This window comes from Anguilla anguilla, chromosome 7 (genome assembly GCF_013347855.1).
Source record: "Anguilla anguilla isolate fAngAng1 chromosome 7, fAngAng1.pri, whole genome shotgun sequence".
Classification (NCBI taxonomy): Eukaryota; Metazoa; Chordata; class Actinopteri; order Anguilliformes; family Anguillidae; genus Anguilla; species Anguilla anguilla.
In genome coordinates, this window is record NC_049207.1 from 48,266,702 (window position 1) to 48,287,977 (window position 21,276).

The 21,276-nt window shown below is 39.5% G+C and overlaps 1 protein-coding gene across 2 annotated transcripts in view; it reads right to left on the bottom strand.

Moving 5' to 3' along the window:
• Positions 1 to 15,921: 15,921 nt before the first annotated feature.
• The window catches only part of immp2l (inner mitochondrial membrane peptidase subunit 2), a 197,355-nt gene continuing 192,000 nt past the window's right edge, over positions 15,922 to 21,276 (bottom strand). For both annotated transcript variants that reach the window (XM_035426404.1, XM_035426403.1), the window contains one exon: positions 15,922 to 16,475. In XM_035426404.1, the coding sequence (XP_035282295.1) occupies positions 16,332 to 16,475 (144 nt within the window). In that variant the 3' untranslated portion in view covers positions 15,922 to 16,331. The remainder of the gene's footprint in view (positions 16,476 to 21,276) is intronic.

The following is a 21,276-nucleotide window of genomic DNA, read 5'->3' on the forward strand; positions in this document are numbered from 1 at the left end:
TATGTGAAGGCAAATTCGATGATAATCCTGCATTTGAATTATTAATTTCTTATGATGGTGTGTGGAATTTGTTCAGGTCTCAGGGTGCCCCTCTTCCTGACAGAAAGCAATTTGGAAACAATTTGGAGGGTTTACAGTACACAAGTGGAAGTGATTGTCTTTAGCCCCAAGGTAAATTCACTCTACTAATGGAAAGGCACAGTAGCTACAGTACACACACAAAAACATTGTTGCTTGGAATCTGAACAATCTGACTTTTCATTGGCTAGGTCTGAAAAAAAGCTCAGTTTATGTCACCATTACATAACTGATAATATAAAAGAGTTACTTTGGAACTGTAACAATTAACCATGAAACAAAGGCTGCTGGTAGTCCTGACATCTGCTCTTAGAGGACATGAAGATAGAAACACATTTTGTCACCTTGCAGGTACAACCAGGTACAAGCTGACTGACTGTGCTTTGTGTTTGGTCAGATTTTTCTCAACGCTTTATGAGCAGTTGTTAGCTTTTACAGCATATCTAAAATGAATAATGTTTGCTCACGATTCAAAGGTAGTTGCTTTTTTTGGTTAGTTCCTTCTGAGGTTCTTTGAGGTTCTTTAAAACTCAAAAGGAAAAACAGATCACTTAAGAAATGTGGAAAATCTCAATGATTTTACAGAGCATTCTATGACAAGACTCTTGCACCGGGGCCAATACTGTTCATTTAAATACGCACTAATTGCCCATTTAAAGAAGATGGTGGGAAACTAACGGTGAACGGGGTAGAACTTCTACTCAGAGAAAAGCTTTTTCTTAACCCGCAACACAAAGAAATTTGACAGGTGGACAGTGGGTATTTTTTTCAGGTGAAATGCGACAATTGACCAAAAAGATGTAGAATACCAACCAGCTCACGGAACAAACAGTAAGAGCGCTGCAGACCCCTGGGGACATGGCACACGAACGCTGAGCAAGGCGGCCGTCGTTTTTAACGGCGGTTGGCAGCTTAAGGAGGAAGTAATTACAGCTTGCGCTCATTAGCGGTCCTTCTTTCGCGAGTGGCATGAGGGTTTGTGTGTGTGTGTGTGTGTGTGTGTGTGTGTGTGTGTATCTGGGGCAGGTCACTGATGGGGAGCTCCACTGCACCCGCAGTAATGAGAAGAGAGCCATTGAAAATTTAAAAGTGAACGCTGCCGAAGTGATCATATGGCTTTTCCAGTGGCGTTGAGTTTCAATGATTTATAATGCAGTAATGATGATTATGACTACTAGAACGATTCCAAGGGCCCTCAAATTTTTTTTTTGAACCATAGGGTTGTCTGGGGTGGCCAAGTGTGAGATCTTTTACTGGGGCCAAAATCCCTGGTGGTGCTCCTGCTGTCAACTTTTAGTGTTCACGGGGCGGCAGTGTAGTATAATGGGTAAGAAGCTGGTCTTGCAACCTAAAGGTCATAGGTTTGATTCCCAGGTAGAACACTTTCATTGTACCCTTGAGCAAGGTACTTAACCTGCATTGCTTCAGTATATATCCAGCTGTATAAATGAATGATATGTAAAATAGTTGTGTGAGTCACTCTGGATAAGAGCGTCTGCTAAATGCCTCTAATGTAATGTACTTGTCCCTTATAAAAAAATAATGGTTTTAAATGTTGCAAGTTAAACTACCAAGTGCTCAAGGTGACATTTACAGTATTCACATAAAGTGTGTTACAGCGTCCTTCAACTTTCTTCAAGGGGGCCAGATTATTTAAAAAAAAATAATTTTAAAGAGCCAAATACATGTCAAAATGAATCATACAATTTCTAAACATTGTATTGTGAAAGAATGTTCTCAAACTGATTGTCTTTGATATGCTGTGTTTTACTCACTGTGTCCCCAGTTCAGAATAATTAAATATAAGTAGTCTATTGGGAGGCCCGTTCGGCCTCTAGGCTGCCCGTTGAAAAGCACTGCTGCCCTGTCTAATGCCCATAGACTGTGGTCAGCACAGTAACTTTATACAAGCATAAGGAAGATTCTCATACAGAAGCGAGGGGGAAAAAAAAACTGTCGAAATCGTGCCATTAGCCTCTAGTATTTTTCCTTGACAGTGAACTCTCCTTTTAAAGGGATACTGGCCTAGAACGTGACCCTTGAATCGCGCACAGACAATAATTCTACAGCAGATTCCATCATGTGGGAAAACGCTGAAGGTTTAATTAAGTGTTTAAGCTCACGCTGTCCATTGCCCGTTGCACTGAGCAGCTGTTGGGTCACTTCGAGGATTGATCACTTGGCTATATTTAGATATTAAAGCTCAGCAGCTCTGGGGCCTTCAAAACCCCACAGAAAACAGCTCTGCTGCGTAAAATAGAAAGTCTTAGGAGGTACAGTTTTTTTTTTTTTTTTGTCTGCGCAACTTTTAAACTCTTGAGAAAGTCAAAACTCATCACAAATTCCCAAAGATGTTTTTAAAAAGGAATTTCCGAAGCATTAAAAGATTAAGAAATGTGATGGGATTATGCAGGCTGTCTTCCCAGTGGAAAACGTCAGATTCAGAGTTTGGAATTTCCGGAAATGTTTAGTTACGCTTTTGGTTTAGGTTTGGTCTGAGGTTAAACTTTGGATTGGGGTTAGCTTTATGGTTAAGATCAGCTTAAATAATAATCACTTTTTTGTGCTATATGTTTGGGGCAGCTGTATGCATTAAGTTTAATTGTTTTTCAATTTACCATATTACCACATTAGCCGCTATTTGACTACTAATTAGTTTGAATCAATAACACTGAATATCTGTTAAAAGGGTTCAGTATGAAAATAGATTATCTGCAGAAACATGCTTGCTATTCTTCCATTATAGCACATTCCCAGAAACACACATTTGGATTGTTCTAGAAATGTCATTTACAATGAACTCTCCTATTTCTTTTTTTTTTTTTAACTCTCTGACAATGTTTTTCTCAGCACTGAAAACTTTCTGTCAACTTGGAAGTTATTTACTTATTTATTTTGGGACAGTAAAAAAGGTTCACGGAATGCTTGGGTATCCTTCTCATCGTAACAGTATTGCACAACCAAATGATCATCCAGCCCAAAATGGCCCCCGATGCTCTTTAAATGTTCCTTATTAACAGGGTTAGTCAAGATAGCACAGACTTGCAGAGCAATATGAAAGCGAGATCTATATTCAATTAAGAGCTCAATGAAACCTATCGATGGGGCAGTAGCAATGAACAGCAGTGATGCCTCAGTATGTGCCCCCAGGACAGGGGCTTGGTGTGTGGGGGGGGGGGGTGTGGGGGGGGGGGGGGGTCGGGTCATGATTCAAGGGCAGGAGCTAAGAAAGAAGCCTTGTTAATGAGACGGGTGTTTAATTGCATAATCGTCAAGCTTGCGTTCCACATTAATTACTGTGCATTTGCAGTGGCATGCAGTATCTTATTACATTGTAATTAAATAGGTATTTGATCTATAACACGTCCCGCCGGGCATACTTGATACAGGGGCAAAGTTATGCAATTGTAGATTAAAAAGCGATATAAATGGCCATGTACCTTCTTTACAACAAGCCTTACCTGAAGTAATCCCAAACACATCACAATGAATAGTCTTGGCCTTTCACGTTCTGACTAAAAAGGTTGCGTTTAGCAAGTTACGCGGATGAAGCTTCAAAGACGTGTAAGTGGTAGTAATTTCAATTTTCATTTAGAAAGTCATTACAATAACCGTAACCTTAACCTGAAGTAATCACAACAGACAACGATAGCCTTAGTATGTTTCAAATGCAGATCAGAAAATATTTGCTATCGTGGTTAGATACGCACCTGCAGGTTACTGGTTCTGAAATTGAAATATAAAGAGGAGTCTTTCCTGGAGGCAAAGGTATCTTGGTGTCTCGGGACTCTCCTGTCCTTCACCTACACATTAAATGAATTAAAATAATGTTCTTCAAAGCGTCAGTGCTCCCAGGGTGAAGGACCAATGTGGGTTGAGCTAAAAAGCTCAAAGTTGTAGAATGTGACCCTTTATTGCTATTAGATTAGCATACATTTCCCAACGACACGGATGGCCGAAAGGAGGGAGCCATCAATGGGTTAAATGCGCCGTACAGCTTTTAGCTGAGCTTTGTAATTACATTACAGGATCAGATGTGGAGGTGAGGGTCACTGACAAGGCCAAATATATAGCGCTAAGTATGAATATGTATGCAGGCCCTTGTCTCTTGTTTCCATATAGCCTAGCGGTTGGGGGTTATTTAATCTTATGGCCCGTTATAATTTTCATTGTTAAATTGAGTCTTCTGTCAAGTGAGGTGCAGTAATTCCTTCTTCCCCTCCCGAAGGTCACCCGTCCTTCCGTCAAAGAGATGCTGTTCCGTGTCGAAGCGCGCCTTATGAATGTGGAAAATATTCAAATGTGGTAATTTTTGGAGGGGAGTGTGAAGGTGAGGATGTAGGGTCAGGGGTTAAGTTTGCTCTCATTTGGAACCAGATCAACGCCTGCTTGGTTTCGCCTTCCAGCTTTCTCTACCTGAATCCAGAATCGGTACAATTTCATTGCCACTTATTTTTGAAAGCTGATTTCTCATTAATACGACCACAGGCTATTTAAAAATAATCCAACTTTATGTTTTATGTTCAAAATTTGAGTGCAATGACCTGGAGTATGAAATGTTGCAATTTCATATCAAGCTGTTTCTAATTTTTTAAATTTTTTTTAAATATTGTGCAACTAATAACTGTCTCACATGTTTTTCCAATTCTTTTAGGAATAGATTTTTTTAAATGTTTTTTTTTCCCAAAAATTCAAAATTTTAAATGTTCTATATTACCAGTAGCGATTGTTACATCAGTATGAGAATGTAATTATGTTCAGTTAAGGACATTCTAATCACATATTTTGTGATCTTACACCTTAAAGGGTTAAATCAAACGTGGTCTACCGTTTGGCTGAGCAGGCTGTTACGGGGTTAAGAGGGCGAGCCAATCAATACAGGAGGCCGAGGAAGAGCTCTTCCGACACAAATGACACACGGAGGTCAAGGTCGGTCTCCCACAGGCCCTGGAGTGCTTACAGAGAGCTCCCACAGAGGGCCGCTCGCTGCTGCAGAGGCCAACGATAAAACACACAGCAAAATACACTTCATGAAGCCACACAGGCACAACTGATCAATGTCCACAATGCAGCAGGTGTAGCGGTATTATCAGTCCATTATTAGAGACTTTGGCAGACATACTAAACCCATGATATGGGAAAGACCAAGTATGCAGTTTTACAAGCGGTGCATTTGAATGAATGAATCGAGTGATACTAGCATCCATGATATCGTTGTACATGTGTGCACGTATGTCTGCATGCATATATGTATGTATCCCACAAAAGGCTCTGAATAGAAGCAGAAATATAAGCATTATGCTATACTATGTGCATTTCCTGATTGTTCAAATATACATGCATTTGTGTTTGTGTGTGCCAAACAGATTTACAACATTTCAAATCTAACGGAATAGTCAATCAAAAGTGTTACTTCATTTTTATTTTTATTTTTTTTTTGCCTGCCTGTGTGTGTCTGTCTCTCAGTATTCATACAGATGCTTACAGTATATTGTGTTTATGTGCTGTATAGCACTACAGCATATGTTTTTATTTGGGTGGTGCTGTCTTCTTCCTGTTAAAAATCGTATATCTGATGTTTCACTTAAACTGTCAGTTTGAGAAATGGAGGTGGAGATATGTCTGTTGGTAGGAGCCATTTCTTCCAGATGCCGCTGTTTATCAGCTACTCCAATCCCTGGTGCCGAAGCCAGCATAAATATGCACATAATATCTGATTCTTTCGGCAGGTGTCCACAGTCCTTGGGAAAAAAAAATAAATGTAAAATTGGAATACATTAGAATTATGTTCCCAGTCCTCTCGGGACTGACTGATTTTAGTAAGCTGCCATTCTTCTTAAATCAACGTTGACTAAAAGCCATCGTGACAGAATTTATCTGTGCGTACTGCTGAGAAACACAGTGTTCCCCACTTTTCCTCAAGCAGTTATTTAGCAAATAAAATGCTATAGAACATTCCAGATGGCCGGCAGGCAGTGTTCGTTTGCTCTTGTGTCCGCAGTGGTAGGTTCCAACTGAGAGTGCAAGAAATGCCCTATCAATCCATCAGTCTAAAATGATTAAAATATGTTTAAAATATATATTGTTTTAAATAATAAAAACCAAAACAAGTTCTCGGAATTATACTGTTCCACAGTGCTCTGAAGAGTTCTTTTTCCAGAGGGAATTAAATAAATAAATAAATAAATACACAGTTGCAGGAAAGTAGACACTGTAAATGATTGCCAGACTTGATCCAAAAATACACTCTTTAAAGAAATCGGAATATGATGCAACAGAGGAAGATAAAATCTTGTATTTGCATACACACCAAATAACCCTAGATTCTCTTAGGTGACTAAAATGAAGGGGCGGTTGCTCTTTAACATATTTTAACCACAATCTGTTTTCTGCTTTGTTACTTGTTGTTGCTCGTTGACCTTAATGCTTTTTGTGTAGTTGAAGTAGAAAAGTGAGTGCCCATTCCACAGGTCACATCGTACTCTGTCTTCTTTATCCTCACCTGTTTGACCCCTATTTTTTCTTCCTATTTTGTAAGCCCACCGGCCAAGCACTGCCGCATACTCCCCAAACAATTTGGCATAGTGTAGAAATGATGTCAAGCTTCTCTTCACTCCTCTGGGGCCCACACACTGAGCTCACACAGCCATGAGCGAACAGGCTGCGGCTGCCTATTTAACCAGCAGGGGTCACCGGTGAGCAATAACATGCAGTTATCTTGTGCCAAATGAGTCCCTCCCTGCCTGGGTGATGCTGAGACCAATCATGCGTCTCCTCAAGGGGCTCCCGGCCACCCCCAGCACCAGCACAGTTCTAGATTATCGATCTGTTACCCTCCACAGTTAGTGTGTGCTTTAAAACTATTTATTTTGGCAAGGTCCCAAAAATGAATGGGAGTGAATTGGGAGCCGGACAACCGGGAAGAACGGCGATGCCATTAACGGCCAGCAGGGGCAGCTGATGTTGCCAGTATTCATCCTATGCAAATACAATGAGGTAAGCTCCACAAAATTACTTGTGTTATACAAAGTGAAATATCCCTTTAAGGACACATTGTGACTTAATACAGGCCACAGTGTGCGGCAATCACCAAAATTACTTGTATTTCAATGAGTCAAAGTTAAGGACACATGCATCCAGGCCAAAGGAGTTCATAAAACATTGGCACACTCTGTCCACTCATTTATAAAATAGGAATTTATTTTTAGGCCCTGGAAATGTGTAGAATTGCTATGAATTTCTCACAAGACTAGACTTGATATCTGAATTAACCATCCAGATGAGATCTCTGATTAAATCACATAAAAACCACTGAAATCATTACCATGCTACAAGTCATAGCATGTTTCTACCAATTTTAATCATTTATGTAGAGACTGCATTCAGCTGTTGGAGAAAATTCGACAGTTCTGGCATTTCTTTTTCTTCCAAAAATGGGATTGCTTTTGTTGTGTTAAAGCATTGTCTACAAAACAATGCCTGATGGTAATGGTCAGAGAACTTAAAACTCCAAGGTCGTGGGTTCAATTCCCAGCTGGGGTACTGCTGTACTCTTGAGTATGGTTCTTCACCTGAATTCCATTCATAAATGCCCAGCTGTATAAAAGGATTGCATGTAAAGAACACAAACTGGGTTAGTTGCTTTGGACAACGGTGCCTGACAAATTCCTAAATATGTAAAAGTAATGTTAGGCTGTGAGACTTTAAAATCCAAATGTTGGATAACTCAGAGCTATGCTATTTGCAAATTGGACCCTGTAAATACAAAATCTCATAATGAGTATGCAAATGTAATTACTTTTTTTTAAAAACAGAAGTACCATTCCTCGTACAGATAAGCAGTGAATGGAACTTAATTTTACCTGTACTGCATCCAGTATTGCCAGATTAGAAAATTCCCAAAGCCATTTTTCCCCACACAATAACATAAAAAAGGAATCTGCCCAATCTGGCAACACTGACTACATCCCCTCTGACTCTGTACGTCCCATTAGCCATTTGGTAGCGTTTTCCCTTTTCTCTGGTCCCGTGGAATAGTGCCCTGTTTATATCTGAGACACAGTCACACAGCACTCATCCTTTCCTACCATTCTTCACTGACGGGCTTGGAAACCGTAAACCTTGTTATGTTTATGGTGCTCCATTCACTTCTTTCATTGATTGATTGATTCATTAATTTACTCCTAGGGAGGTGAGCCTGCATTTAGTTTACATGCAGTGTGTGCTGGATACAAAATGGCCTCCCTGGAGGAGTTGATACCTTTGCCCTTATCAGCAAAGCAGCAAGTGAGAGGGAGATTAAATCTCAAGTAAAATCATAACATAATCAGCCACATTAAAAACCCCAGTCTATCAAGGCAGTGTTCTGTTTTACCACAGGTGTCAGAGAGAGGCCACGCAGGGAGGGCTGTAATAGGGCCTGTGCTAACAACTCAAGACCTTTGGCAAATTAAAGGTTGTTGATGATAAGGATTCAATCAATAATTCTCCTTTAAATTTTTACTTCAAGTTTTTCTCTTCTTCTTGAAAACATTTTGCTTGAGTACATTTTTGAGGCTGAGGCTTCTGTTTGTTAAGGTGAAAAAAAAAATGAAAAAAAAAAAAATATATATATATATTTATTGTTTTTAATTGTGTCAAAGTTTCGGTGGTGTCATGATGCTTTTACCCGAGCCTGTCTGTCAGAAAAGGTGTGACATCGGGGACGTCTTTTTCGTTTCGACAACTGTTTTAGTAATGTGTTGAAAGCGTCAGTGTGCTTTCCTGTGAAAGTGATAATTGACATTTAATAAGAATAACTAGCTGTGAACTGAGTCTGCCAAGTCTACTTAATGCTTGGAAGGGCAAAAGGAAATATATGCACAGATGTTCTTGTCATGTGACCTAAAAAGAACAACTTTTCCAATAAACACTGTACTGCTTGAAGTTTGTGGCTAAAAAAACAGACTGCTAAACTGATATTTTAAGGGAGCTTGCAAACAGTCTGAACACAGTCTTTTAAGAAAATGTATTTTTCCTTTCCTAAAGAAACCTTTAATCCATTAATTTTCAGTGACATAATGGCATAGTAGAAGAGAGGCGATCATTTTAAAATGTATTTACACCATCTTTTCTCGTTAATTAACAGTAATCATCACTCCCACACAGTTTGCTGCCTCAAGAAAAATGATTTGCAAAGAGAAACAAAATGGAAATATGCAGCATGTGTGAGTTATCATTATGAACAGTACAGTATGTTCAAATTATTCTCTATGTATCTTTTGGAAGTAGGTTATAGTGTATGCGGACTTCACTGCTGATGTAACAATGGTGCGAAACAACACAGCCAGCATAAAGACAAGTAGGTTAATGGAAAAACTGTAACACAGTTTACGCTTAATTATACATGCATTCTTTTCCTATTATGAATTCTTGGAGCACAGTATCTCGCTGGAAGAATGGAAATTATTTCAATGGTAATGGACTTTTTAATGTCAAAAGTACTTTGCTCATGAGAGTGCTCTCATCCCAGCTCTCCAGATATACAATGATTATATTTTACACTGCGCATATCAATTACAAAATGCGCCCAAGCTTTCTGCTTCAGGTAAGGTTAAGAACACGTTTGTTGTGTATCACAGGCTATGTATTAGTCGAGTAAACTGGTCTTCTGGCCAGTTGGAAGAAAGGTGAAGCATTTGCATATATCTCAGTGACAATACTCAGTGACTAAATATGTATTTGATGAGTGACATCACACTGAATAAATTCACTATACTATCAGGCCGAAGTAGCATCAAACAACCAATGAGATTTTTCTGTAAAAAGATACATCATTCAGTTCATCATTTATTTATATAATCAGCATCATTTCATACTTAAAAAAATCCCAAATATGAAAATCTGGGTGTCAGATAGGATGGCAAAAATGCAAAGTTCATTTTGGATGCTACACAAGGCAAACTAACGGAAGCAACTGCTCCTTGTTTTGGAGATGTGCCAGAGAAAGCTTTCGCTTGACAAAATAAACCAAGTTGGGACTACAGACAGCTGTTCACCATCTGCTGTAAAGATTGAGCAGGTGTGGCAGCTAGCCCATTTCGCATATGGTAAGTACTGAATAATATATGATAGAACACTGTTTCTGCTACTTTCATTATTCAAGATATTTCATTTAATGGGTCACATATATATGGCCTTAATTTTGAATCACAGCTTAATGTAGGAGTTAGTTTTCCTCTGTACAAAGTTCACAGTGTGGAGACCACAGTCTGCCCACCTTTCACATATTTTTGTTACAGATAAAGAAGGGATCGCAGCACAGAAAGTGATGGGAACAGAACCCATAACTGTTACGGGGCATTTGTATATGTAATGAGAATCAACCACCCAATGGACAGCGCCACACTTCTTGCCGCTTGGTGAATTAGTTATGGTGATCACCGAGCAATGCTTTGTTTGCATTTCTCAGTGTGTGGGTTTGACCCCGTTTAAGTACCAAATTCTGATGGAGAGGGTGTCGGCTGTGTCCAGCAGCCCCAAAGGGCAGCACATGACTCTCTCTCAGTGGGTGAGATCGTCGCTTCTCCCTTCTCAGTGGTGGTGCCCTCAGGTAGTCGAGCACTGAGCATGTGCGGGAAAGCAGCCGGACCCACATACTCCAGCAGGGGGTGCTGTGCTGGCCTGTGCCTGGCTTCACAAAGTAGGCCCCAAAACAAGCTCAGCTTGTGAATGTGTTTGGACATTCTGATTTCATAAAAAAAGGTGATAAATCAGAGGAAAAACTGACTAAATAAAAGTAAAATATATATATATTTAAAAATAGAACAGCAACTGTAAAAAATGAAAGGTGCTGAAGTGGAAGAACAAGCAGAAATGAGTGAGGACCAGCCGCTGTGATCCAAAAAGTGCACTTCAGGTTTATAGATTTTTGTAGAAACGCAAAAGCTACAACAGCTGCTTGGAGAGCTCCATGGTCCCAATGCAGAAATGCCAGAGCGTACTGTACATACTGTACATGTCCAGTCTGTCTTAGATTGATTTTTAAGCACAGTTTAAGCAATCTGGCTTTTTGCAACAGGACACACCTTATTTCCGTTTGTCCAAAAACAAAAACGATAACAAAATACAATGTAGTGGTACACTGTTCAACTGATGACATGTCAAAACAATGTCAATGCATACAACAATATATTTACTCAAGTAGTTTACTCTAATGCTTACTCTATATTAATTTTCACATGTATAAACTCTTTTAGAGCTGAGCTAACATTAAGCACTCTATGGTGTACTGGTGTCTGAGGTTGTGTTCTCTGTGTGTGCCATGCATATTCCATGGCTTCATGTGCAACTAAAGTGACAGTGTAAGGAAGAAAATAATGCTACTAAGGGTATTTGAGATTTAAAGGTTCTCTCATGTTCTGAGTGCCTGTCCCACAGGGACTGTCTGGAGATACCGGAACCCGCTGGGATCCCAGCAGGTTCTAATTTCCAGTGCAGCCCTTTTCCCCAAATTTGCATCCTCCTCTTTTTAGTCATGGTTTTGTTGATTGCATTTTCTTCTTTGATTTTTAAGTGGCTGCTTTTTTTTCTTTTTTTTCCCCCAGAATCTCATTGGCTCCGAGGCAATTTGTCAGAAAAAGAAGACGTTTTCGTCTCATGAGAAAGAGGATTGAGAAGAGGCAACTGCACGTGGAAGGCCCCCCCCACCACCACCACCACCCGTAACCAAGGCAACCGCATGAAAGCCGACGTCAAAACTTTGTCTCGTCGGCACGTGACGCAGAAGCACCTTTTCGAGTGGTGGAACGGCTGGGGGAGAGCAGCACAGGCTTTACCTCTGAATGGGTTACATTCCTAAGCTTCTCCACATTATTTCAAAACTGGTAATTTTACGATGGCTCTCCCATTAGCTCAGCTGATTCCTTTTTGCATAATTATGTTAATTGTGTTTTTGCTTAATGCTGCAACATTAGCGCGTACTTTGCATTAAGCCATTCTAATTACGGGAAAGACATTTACGGAGAATTATTCTGACAAAACTGTTAAAGTAAAAGCGGCCAGTGACTGGATTTAACGAGCTGTTTTCATTTGGCCTAACGTGTGGGAAGGTAACGCCGTCACATTGCACGCAATCACGAAAAAAATGAATTGCGTGCTAAATGGCTAGGCTTTATTTAAATTATAATGCGCGTTAATCATTGGACAACAATCAAAAACAGGTTTAGGGTGGCGGTGAAAAGGAATGAGGAGCTTTTGACTTATTTATCAATGTCTCAGCGGGCAGTGGTATAAAGACACAAATCACCGATCCAGGGTGGCCACAGCTGCTCCTGGAGAATGTGGGGGTCCTGATTGCATTTGTTTTCCCTCTAAAATAACCTATTAAGATTCATGAAACCGGCTGTGGTCAGTTAACTGTATAATCAAATGCTTTAATTATTCAATTAAGTGCCAAGTAACAAGGGAAACACACAACATGCATCTCCGCAGGGCAGGGGGAAAGTTTGGACCCGCGGATACAATGAATGCTTCTAAATTTAATTTCTCAACAGCTCAAATTAAGTCTTGTCACAGAATAAAGTTAAATGTTTAATAATATCCTATTTTTAGACATATTTTTTGCATAGCAGAAGGATATCATACCATGTCTTTTATCATCATTTTATGAGAAATTCACTTTAACAGGTTTTAGGCACAATCCCCCTTTCTTTTCCATTATCTCCCAAACTATATACAGTATAGACATGGTCCAAAGCTTGAAATAGAGCACATTCATACCAAAATGTTTCTGATCCCACAGGAGTCTCACGCAGTAAACATACAGGACATATTTATTCTGAAAAACAACAAAGAAAGTTGTGCGCTATGCAAAAACAGAAAACTAAAGTAACTTAGTAAAGTAGTAACGGTAGTAGCAACAGAATAGCTAAGCTACAATTTCAGCTTGAAGGAAGCTGTAAACTACGTTTGAGAGCTGCATAAAATGAGCCTGAACAATACAAGACTGGAAGGTTACTGTAACATACTGTATATGGGGTTTCCGAGTAGGGGCAAGTCACAATGGGTGGAGTACAGAGAGGGTCGTTTATTTCAGGCGGTAACTCGTTTTCAGGTAATTCACTGCACTGGAATGTCTAACTGAGGTTATTTTTTCATTGTTTGAAAAAAAAAAACAGTGCTTTTCACGTTTGTAATTCCATTTGCACACACGGAAATGCTTGTATTCAAGTGCTTCTGCAAATGCTTTCAGCAGAGTGATTTCAATTACATAATGAAATCATGACTTTTCTTAGCCCAGCCCATGTACAAAGGGTGGATTGATTTGCTTATGGCTCAAAGGGGGCAATATCAATATCATCACTGTAGCATTAGCAGTTGTTTGAATTGTTCCACAGTTATTGGATTATAAAATACCATAATCGTCAACCTGAAGCGTCAATTTCAGCCCTCCTTTGGCAAAGGGGACTGACTGCCTTGTTATTTCTTTTTTTAAATCTCTAGAGGTTATACCGCCTGAAACAGAGTTTTCTGCATCAATGTGTGAAGAGTCTAAGCTTTACAATGGCATACGTGTTATAGCATTGTACCTTGAATCAATGACAGAAAAAAACAAAATTTAATACAATCTTATTGTTAAGTACCGGCATCTAATTTGACAGCCGTTATGGGCTAAAAGGATTTAATCAGCCAAGTATTTGCAAACATTGTTGATTGCTATTATGCATTTGGCCTTGCTTTAATGCAGCTCATCTTACTATCTGTTCTTTTCAATTGTCTGTCTTCTATAAATCTTCAGGATGTTTATCATTTCAACTCAACTCAAAAAAGGCAATTGTTAATCATTGAAAATTCACTTTAAAAAATACCAATTGATATATGATAATTGTTATTGTAAATTCATTGTTGTAGCTTGTAATTGCAATTCAATGACTTACGTATTCGTTTTCCAGTGAAATAGTTTTTCTGGAATTTTCATTCATTTAATCGTGGTTTAAGATTAATTCTCCATCGAAATGGAAAAATCTTCTTGACAAAAGACTTTTTAGACATGACTAATTTGATGCATTATGTAGTTTTTTTTTCCAGGGGAAAAAAAAAGATTTTACATAATGTCTCACAAACACATTTTTATTCATTTGTTTCACCATGGCTGTTGAATAATTTCCAATCCATCTGGATGCAAAAAATGACATATTTAAAATATTTGTACTTTTTTTTTTACACTTCTGGGACATAAAACTATAGCCTCATTATTTAGCTTTCCCCCAGTGATAGACTTTTAATAATACAGGTAAATTAACATGATTTGCCATCCAATGACATTTAAAAATATTTAGCTTTAAAAAAAAAAAAACTTTCTGGACATAAGCCTGTATTTTGTTGGAACACATTTTTGATCAGAAATTTTATCAAACATGTTTCTATTAATTTCACCATGGTTGGTTAATTAACAGGAGTTCCTTTCTATCTGAATGAAAAAAATGACATTTAAAAAAAATTTTTTTTCACGTTTTGGACGTAAGCCTTTAGTCTAAGGTATTCTTGTTGTTTTCCACTGAGATACCTATTTCTTCATAAATGTATACCACAGTAACTCCTAAAAGTTATAAAAGGTCACATATTGGTGCAATTACAGAAAATGGCAGTGGACAATTGCATGAATAACATTGATAATATTAATTTTGGAAGCAGTATATTATCAAAAAATCTGAATGCTGATTTTCAGTTGCACCAACAACATTTTATCTGAATATACACAAAATAAATAAATAAACTCTAAAAAGAAATTTCACTGCTCAAAGAACTCAGACATTGCAGTCCCCAGAGGTATACTACATATGTTGCACTGAAAAAAATTCAGACATTAAGCAGGTGGGCACTAACAGGAAATAATCATTCATTAGAAACAATTACCAGACAAACAAAATAAGCTCAAATGAGATTTATTGACAGCATACAGATTTTTGTTTACATGTTCACGGACACAGTTCGCATTTCAAAGTGGGCTTAGAACCAGAGTGAGAAAGTCTAGCCATAAGGGTGAGGTAGGTGCTTCCCTACGGGAAAAACAAAAAGAGAGAGCGAGAGAAAGGGAAGAGAAGAAAGAGCTGAAGACTGAAGAGAATGTATGAAGCTGAAAACAAGCAACAAACAGAGGAGGGCTTCTGAGTAGGTTCACAATATATATTGGGGGGGGGGGGGGGGGTCCCACCAATATATCAGTAAAAATCCTACAGAAGAGAGGTGGGTTCCAGTGAAATAAGAACTACTCCAGTCCCTGTCTGACATAGCAGAGTGCACACTTAACTACATAGCAGATAGCTATATGTGACCAGCTTGTAATGGTGGGGTGGGGGTGAGGTCTGTTAAGAGGGGGAGAGGGATGGATTTATGTTAAAGATGAGAGATTTGGGCCAGAGTAGTTAGAAAGGTAAAGGTCTGTAAAAGACAGAGTTTTTGGGGATTAGGATGGAATTTAGAAGTGGAAATTAGAAAGGGGGGGGGGGGGGTGGCTGGATTGACTTTTACCTCGCTCCCTCTCCTGATAATCTCCTCCAGCATCCAGCATGTGATATACATGCCATTTAATAATCTGGCTGTGAAGCAAATGGCTTATAAAAGTGTCAATCAAATGTTCTGTTCGTAAAAAAATGGTCTTTAAACTGAACTGATGGCAGACACATACAGTAGGTAATGCAACAGAGAGGTTACAGGAACGCATATAAAAAAAAGTATGAAGTAAAAACTAAACGTTCAATGCTATTTAACCCTACATACCATTTCTAAGGATTGGAGGGGGGGAGTTCATTGGAAAATAGTTTGGCTCAAAATAGTTGACAGAATTTCACAATGGAAAAATAGTTTCAATACATTTTATACCAATTTTCAACAAAAATTTACAATGCGGAAACTGTGTTTACAAGAAAAAATATATACATATACAGGAACATTTCTATCATTTCATAGGCTAAATTAGGGGTATTCACTCTTGCGCCAGTAGAGCTACAGGGTCCGGTTGGTTTGGGTTTACACTTCAAATTCAACGCCCAGTTCTGGTCCGAGAAACCAGGCTAGGCAAGCAAGCAGCACAATCACCCGCTCTCATTGCTCGATTAAGTGCCAACCAAGAAAACGCAGCGCCCCCTGCAGTTCTCCAAGGGCAAGAGCGTGAGTACCCACCCGTGGACTACCTTGGTAACGGCTCTCTCCCGCATACGAGCAGAACCTGGCGCACGGTCACTAGCGTTTACGCGTAGGCGCGACGCTCGGCCTCACTCGTCCTGCTCTTCCTCGGAGTCTTCGTTCAGGCTGAGCAGCGGAGCGCGGTCGGAGGGAAGGCGGGGAATGATTCTCTGCCAGCGGTGTGGCGGCCAGATAATGTGGGACGCCTTCGCGTGGACCAAACCAAGTGAGACCTGGGGGTGGGGGGGGGGTTGGGGTGAGTGTGACAGAGAAGGACAGGCTAATCACACGGGTAGAGAAGGACAGACTAATCACATGGGTATCGGCCAATCACACACCCATTGGCCGACCACGCAGGACCTCAAACAGAACTGATTTTGCACTGAAGGCATTCATGTTGGCCATGAGATGACCTGGAAACAAGCACATATTGAAGGTGATAAAAGGTCCCCTCAACATAAACAACAATATATGAAACACAGTGCCTGTTACCTGCACTGCACAGGTTATGGTGCAATGCAGCAGTGGCTTGAATTCAATTTCAATGTCCAAGTAAAATAAAGGCTGACGAGATTCTAAAGGAGACACCTAATAGCTAATGAGTTCCACATGAACAGAGGATGAGCAGAATGATAGAAAGAACACTGCGCACTCTTTCACTTCTTCACTTGTGACAACATGCAACCAGTGTTTCAGAGTCAAGTGAATTCACATAATTTAACCTTCTACTATAAACTGTGATGCTGAATTTAAATGCAAGATAGAATGTATATCTCATCATTTTGTCCAGTAAAGGATAATATGCCGTTTTGATATTTTTTTCATATTATGCAGGAAAATTAAAAAGATTTAACATATTTTACAAAAAACACAATCAAAAGCCACAGAGTTACATGAAACAAAAGCCTCATGTTTCCTCATCTTGCATTTGCACGTCATTTATGGATCTCTGCCCCCCCCCCCCCCCCCCCCCCATGCAAATGCCGCCCCTGCGATCGATAATCGCCAAGCACACACGAGAGAATGAGGGTTTGTTCATTCTCAGACACATTCGGAGATCGATATCTCCGTCTCCCGGCCCCATCCTTTAGATTATTTCCTGAGAGCGGCCGCACGCTCGCGCTCTACGCTCATCTCGGTCCCCCGGCGGCGCGTTTCTGAAAGCGCGGAGGCGCGGACGCGCCCGGCAAAGTGAGAACTCCCCGGCGTCTGATCACATGCCAAATCAGCACAGCTTAAACACTGACCCCTGGTTTTAATAAACCACGAACCCTGGTTTTAATAAAAAAATGTGGAGTTCAGCTAATTTGAGAGAAATATTGCAAGAAGAGGGAAAAAAATCATTGCAGTACCTCCAGAAACAAAGCTTTCCTTCGGAGCAGGGGTTCCAAAAGTTTCACACAAGATCCATGTAATGAGAAAATGCATTTTTTTCAATGCCTTCTTAATAGAGCCAAAGATATACCCACATATCTTCCTGGCAATTCATTTTTGTCCCTTGAAGGGGACACAAGCATCTAGTCTCAAAATCAAGAACCACATATCCTACTATGCTGAAACCGACACTGCAAGGGACATTCAATGAAAATAAATCATAATATTTTAGAAAATATTTTCACTGCAACATGTCATCCAAGACACTTGTATTACGTCAAAAAAAAGAAAAAAAAAAGAAAATACTTAAACTTTATTCTGCTGGGTCTCAGAAGGACATTGAATTCAAATATTTTTTTTTTTAACCTGTGTCTAAGCAACTGCAGGCAAACTGTAATTAATGCTGTACATGTAACATCTGCAATATTAAAAAAAATACATTTTCCCCATGAATCCCCATACACACATCTTGCACTGTGCCTTTGTCTTTCAAACCTCACCGTGCCGCAACATTAAACCCCCCACCCCAACCCACCCCCCCCCGCACCCCCCCCCCACCATCCCGGGCCTGTCATCTCTCTGTGCCCACCACTCTTTGGGTACTATGGATTTAACCCTATTTACAGTAATTACACCACAAGAAAAGGATGAGAAAAAAAAACAGTTGATGAGAAAGGGATTAAAGGTCCATGTTGGACAATTAACAGAAAATATGGTAAAGGAGACCCTTAAGATGCAGACACTTCATCAGAATCTATTTAAAAGCCCATCAAGGTGGGCTGAGCAGCAAAGGATGCATTTCTGGCAGCGGCAGCCACCGCCAGGATCAAGAGAGATTACACGCGCTAGGTAATAAGTAAATAAATCTGTAATTCAGTAGGCGTTAAGTACTCGTTTGAACCTTACCACGTACACTTGAGACGCCAGGCGGTCACATGACTTCAAGCACCATCCACACATCCTCTCTGAAGAGTGGATACAAGCTGCAGCGTGTGACTACTTCAGCAGATGCAGCACAAACCGCACCATTTCAATTCATAGGCATTTAAACCAATATCCGCGCTCTGCTCATCCTTACAAATACCCCGCCATTTTGGCTCCACATATGCAGCGCAGATCAGTGGTTAAAATAGCTTCCCATTGGTATCTGCATATCTTCAGAAACAACGGAGTTCTATTCCTTATACTGTAAATCCATGATCTTCCATCACATTAGGGTTCCAATGAAAAACGTGTCACACATTCCCCGACATGGCCCCATTCTATTATGATAAACACCGTTCAATTTTTTCGGCGCCCTTTCGAAACTATCCTGTAAAGCATCACCGCCGCCTACTGTAAAATGCTCGTTAATTTCATAAAACTGTCTTCTCGTCGAAATGAAATTGGAGATGAGAGATTAGGCGCTGATGACAGTAATTTACTTTTGGAGTATAAATGTCACCCGGATCATGGGGTGGGTGGAGTACGACTGCTAAGCCCACATATCTTTCCCTCTTATGAAGAGGGGGTGGAAAAAAAGCACAACTTGTCAGTTATCTTCACAATTAATTTGGCCTCCAGCGCACTGTCTGTCATCTCACTAAGATGTGTGTGACGGCTGAAAAAGAGGAATAACACCTTTATTACGATCTGTTACATCACTCACATCTTCATCTATCGCTTCTTTCTTCTTTCAGCTGTTCACACTGTAATTAAAATGATCGCACTTCATTTAAAATGTGGATGATTACTGTGACCAATAAATAAATGAAATGAAACACAAAATAAATAATATATTGCACTCTCCCACAGCTGATTTAAGCCCCAAGATTAAGTTTCACGGATCTAACCTCCAGTACATTTCACTTTTTAAGCATAGGCTCTTATGCAGAGTAGCTCACACAGGTTCCATTTTTACATACAATCCATTTATATTAATGGGTAGTTTAATGAGGCAATTCATGGTTAAGCGACTTGTAAATCACGCAGCAGCCAAGTTGGGAATCAAACCAGCAACCTCTAAGTCACAAGTCCACAACCCTACATATTATGCTACAATGCCACCCTTGTTACACACCCACGGAAATAATAGTAAAGAAAATGAGGTGGCATTTACAAAAGACAACGATTTTGTGGAATTTGCAATCTACAACTGACCTTTTTTTTTCAAAGTTTCAGTCAATTTTCCAAAAGTCAACATGCAAATTGTTTAACAAAGTTTGTGAATAAATGCCTAACGGGGGAACACAGAAAATCAATTTGGCAAAGCTGCATTTTGTACAGAAGAAAAGGAAAAACAAAAACAAATAAAAAGCTTGCTGAAAAATGTCCATAGATGACTCATTCATGTTAGAGCTTATCACAGAACACAATTCTACACTTTACTGCAGTGTGGAAAATGTGATTCCTGAAGTATACTCAAAATATAATTAAAACTTTATGTTGGATGTAACTGGTCTAATTAAATCACATTGGACTAATTGAATCCACCAATTTAATCCTATGTTGTAATTGAAATTTAAATTGGAACACAGTGTGACCTCATACCATCATTTTCTGTTACAATTAATTTAGCTACGGGCTCACTGAGCAAAGCCAAAGGCCATTAGTTTGTATTTTACAAAGATTGAGTGAGCGACAACTTAAACCCTTTGCAATTAAGAATAATCTAGAGATGGACAAATTATGTCATCAATAATCCCAGGCCATGTAATAAGTTCACTTGAAATGATTCATGGCCCAGTTCACGTTTGGAAAAACAGTGATATTCTTTTTTATTATAAATTATTTTAATTTAATGATTTATTTTCAATTATTTCTTGCAGTTTCAAACCAGGGCAACTCCATAGAAGATTATTTAGGCAAACAGGAGCTGATTAGATTTTTTCATTAGCTGTGACATACATACAAACCTGGATTTTACTGGAATTCACATTCAGGTTTTAAATTAGGTTTTTCCAGGGAAAGGAATAGCTAGTCTCGCAGCTTTCGATATAAAGCTTCGTTCTGATAACAATAAATTAATACTATACATTAAATCATGAGCACAATGGTTTTATAGAGCTCTTAATAAGTACTGCTGTACGGCACACAAAAAAGACATCAGTATCATATCTCAAATATCAGATGAAGTGAAGCTGTAAATGTATTCCATAAAAATCAGGACGTAAGGTGAGGCGCAGAAAAACAGGCTTTATTCTGCCTTAGCCGAGGGATCAAAGTGTGAGCCAAGTCACTGCCAAGTGCTTAGATTTCACATAGAAGTCCAATCTTTGGGTTTGTGGAGACGTTTTGCAAATACCTGCCAGGATAAAGCGGGATTATATGCAGAAGATTATGTCATCGCCAACCGTGGAACTACAGAAACTTCAGAGCTAGGATGACTTTGGACAGAAGCTTCCCCCGCACTGAACAATGCCCTCAACCACAGTGTTTGTAATCAATACTGGAGGGCAATTAGAGGTACACCCTGGGTATAACCTGAAGCAAAAAGAAACATACACACACACACGCACACACACACACAGACACACAAACACACACACACACACACACACACACACAAAAACACACACGCACACACATATACACAGACACACACACACAAGCATGTAGGCACGCAGACATGCATGCAGGCACGCACAATTTTTGCCTTAAATATACTATAAATCTATTTCA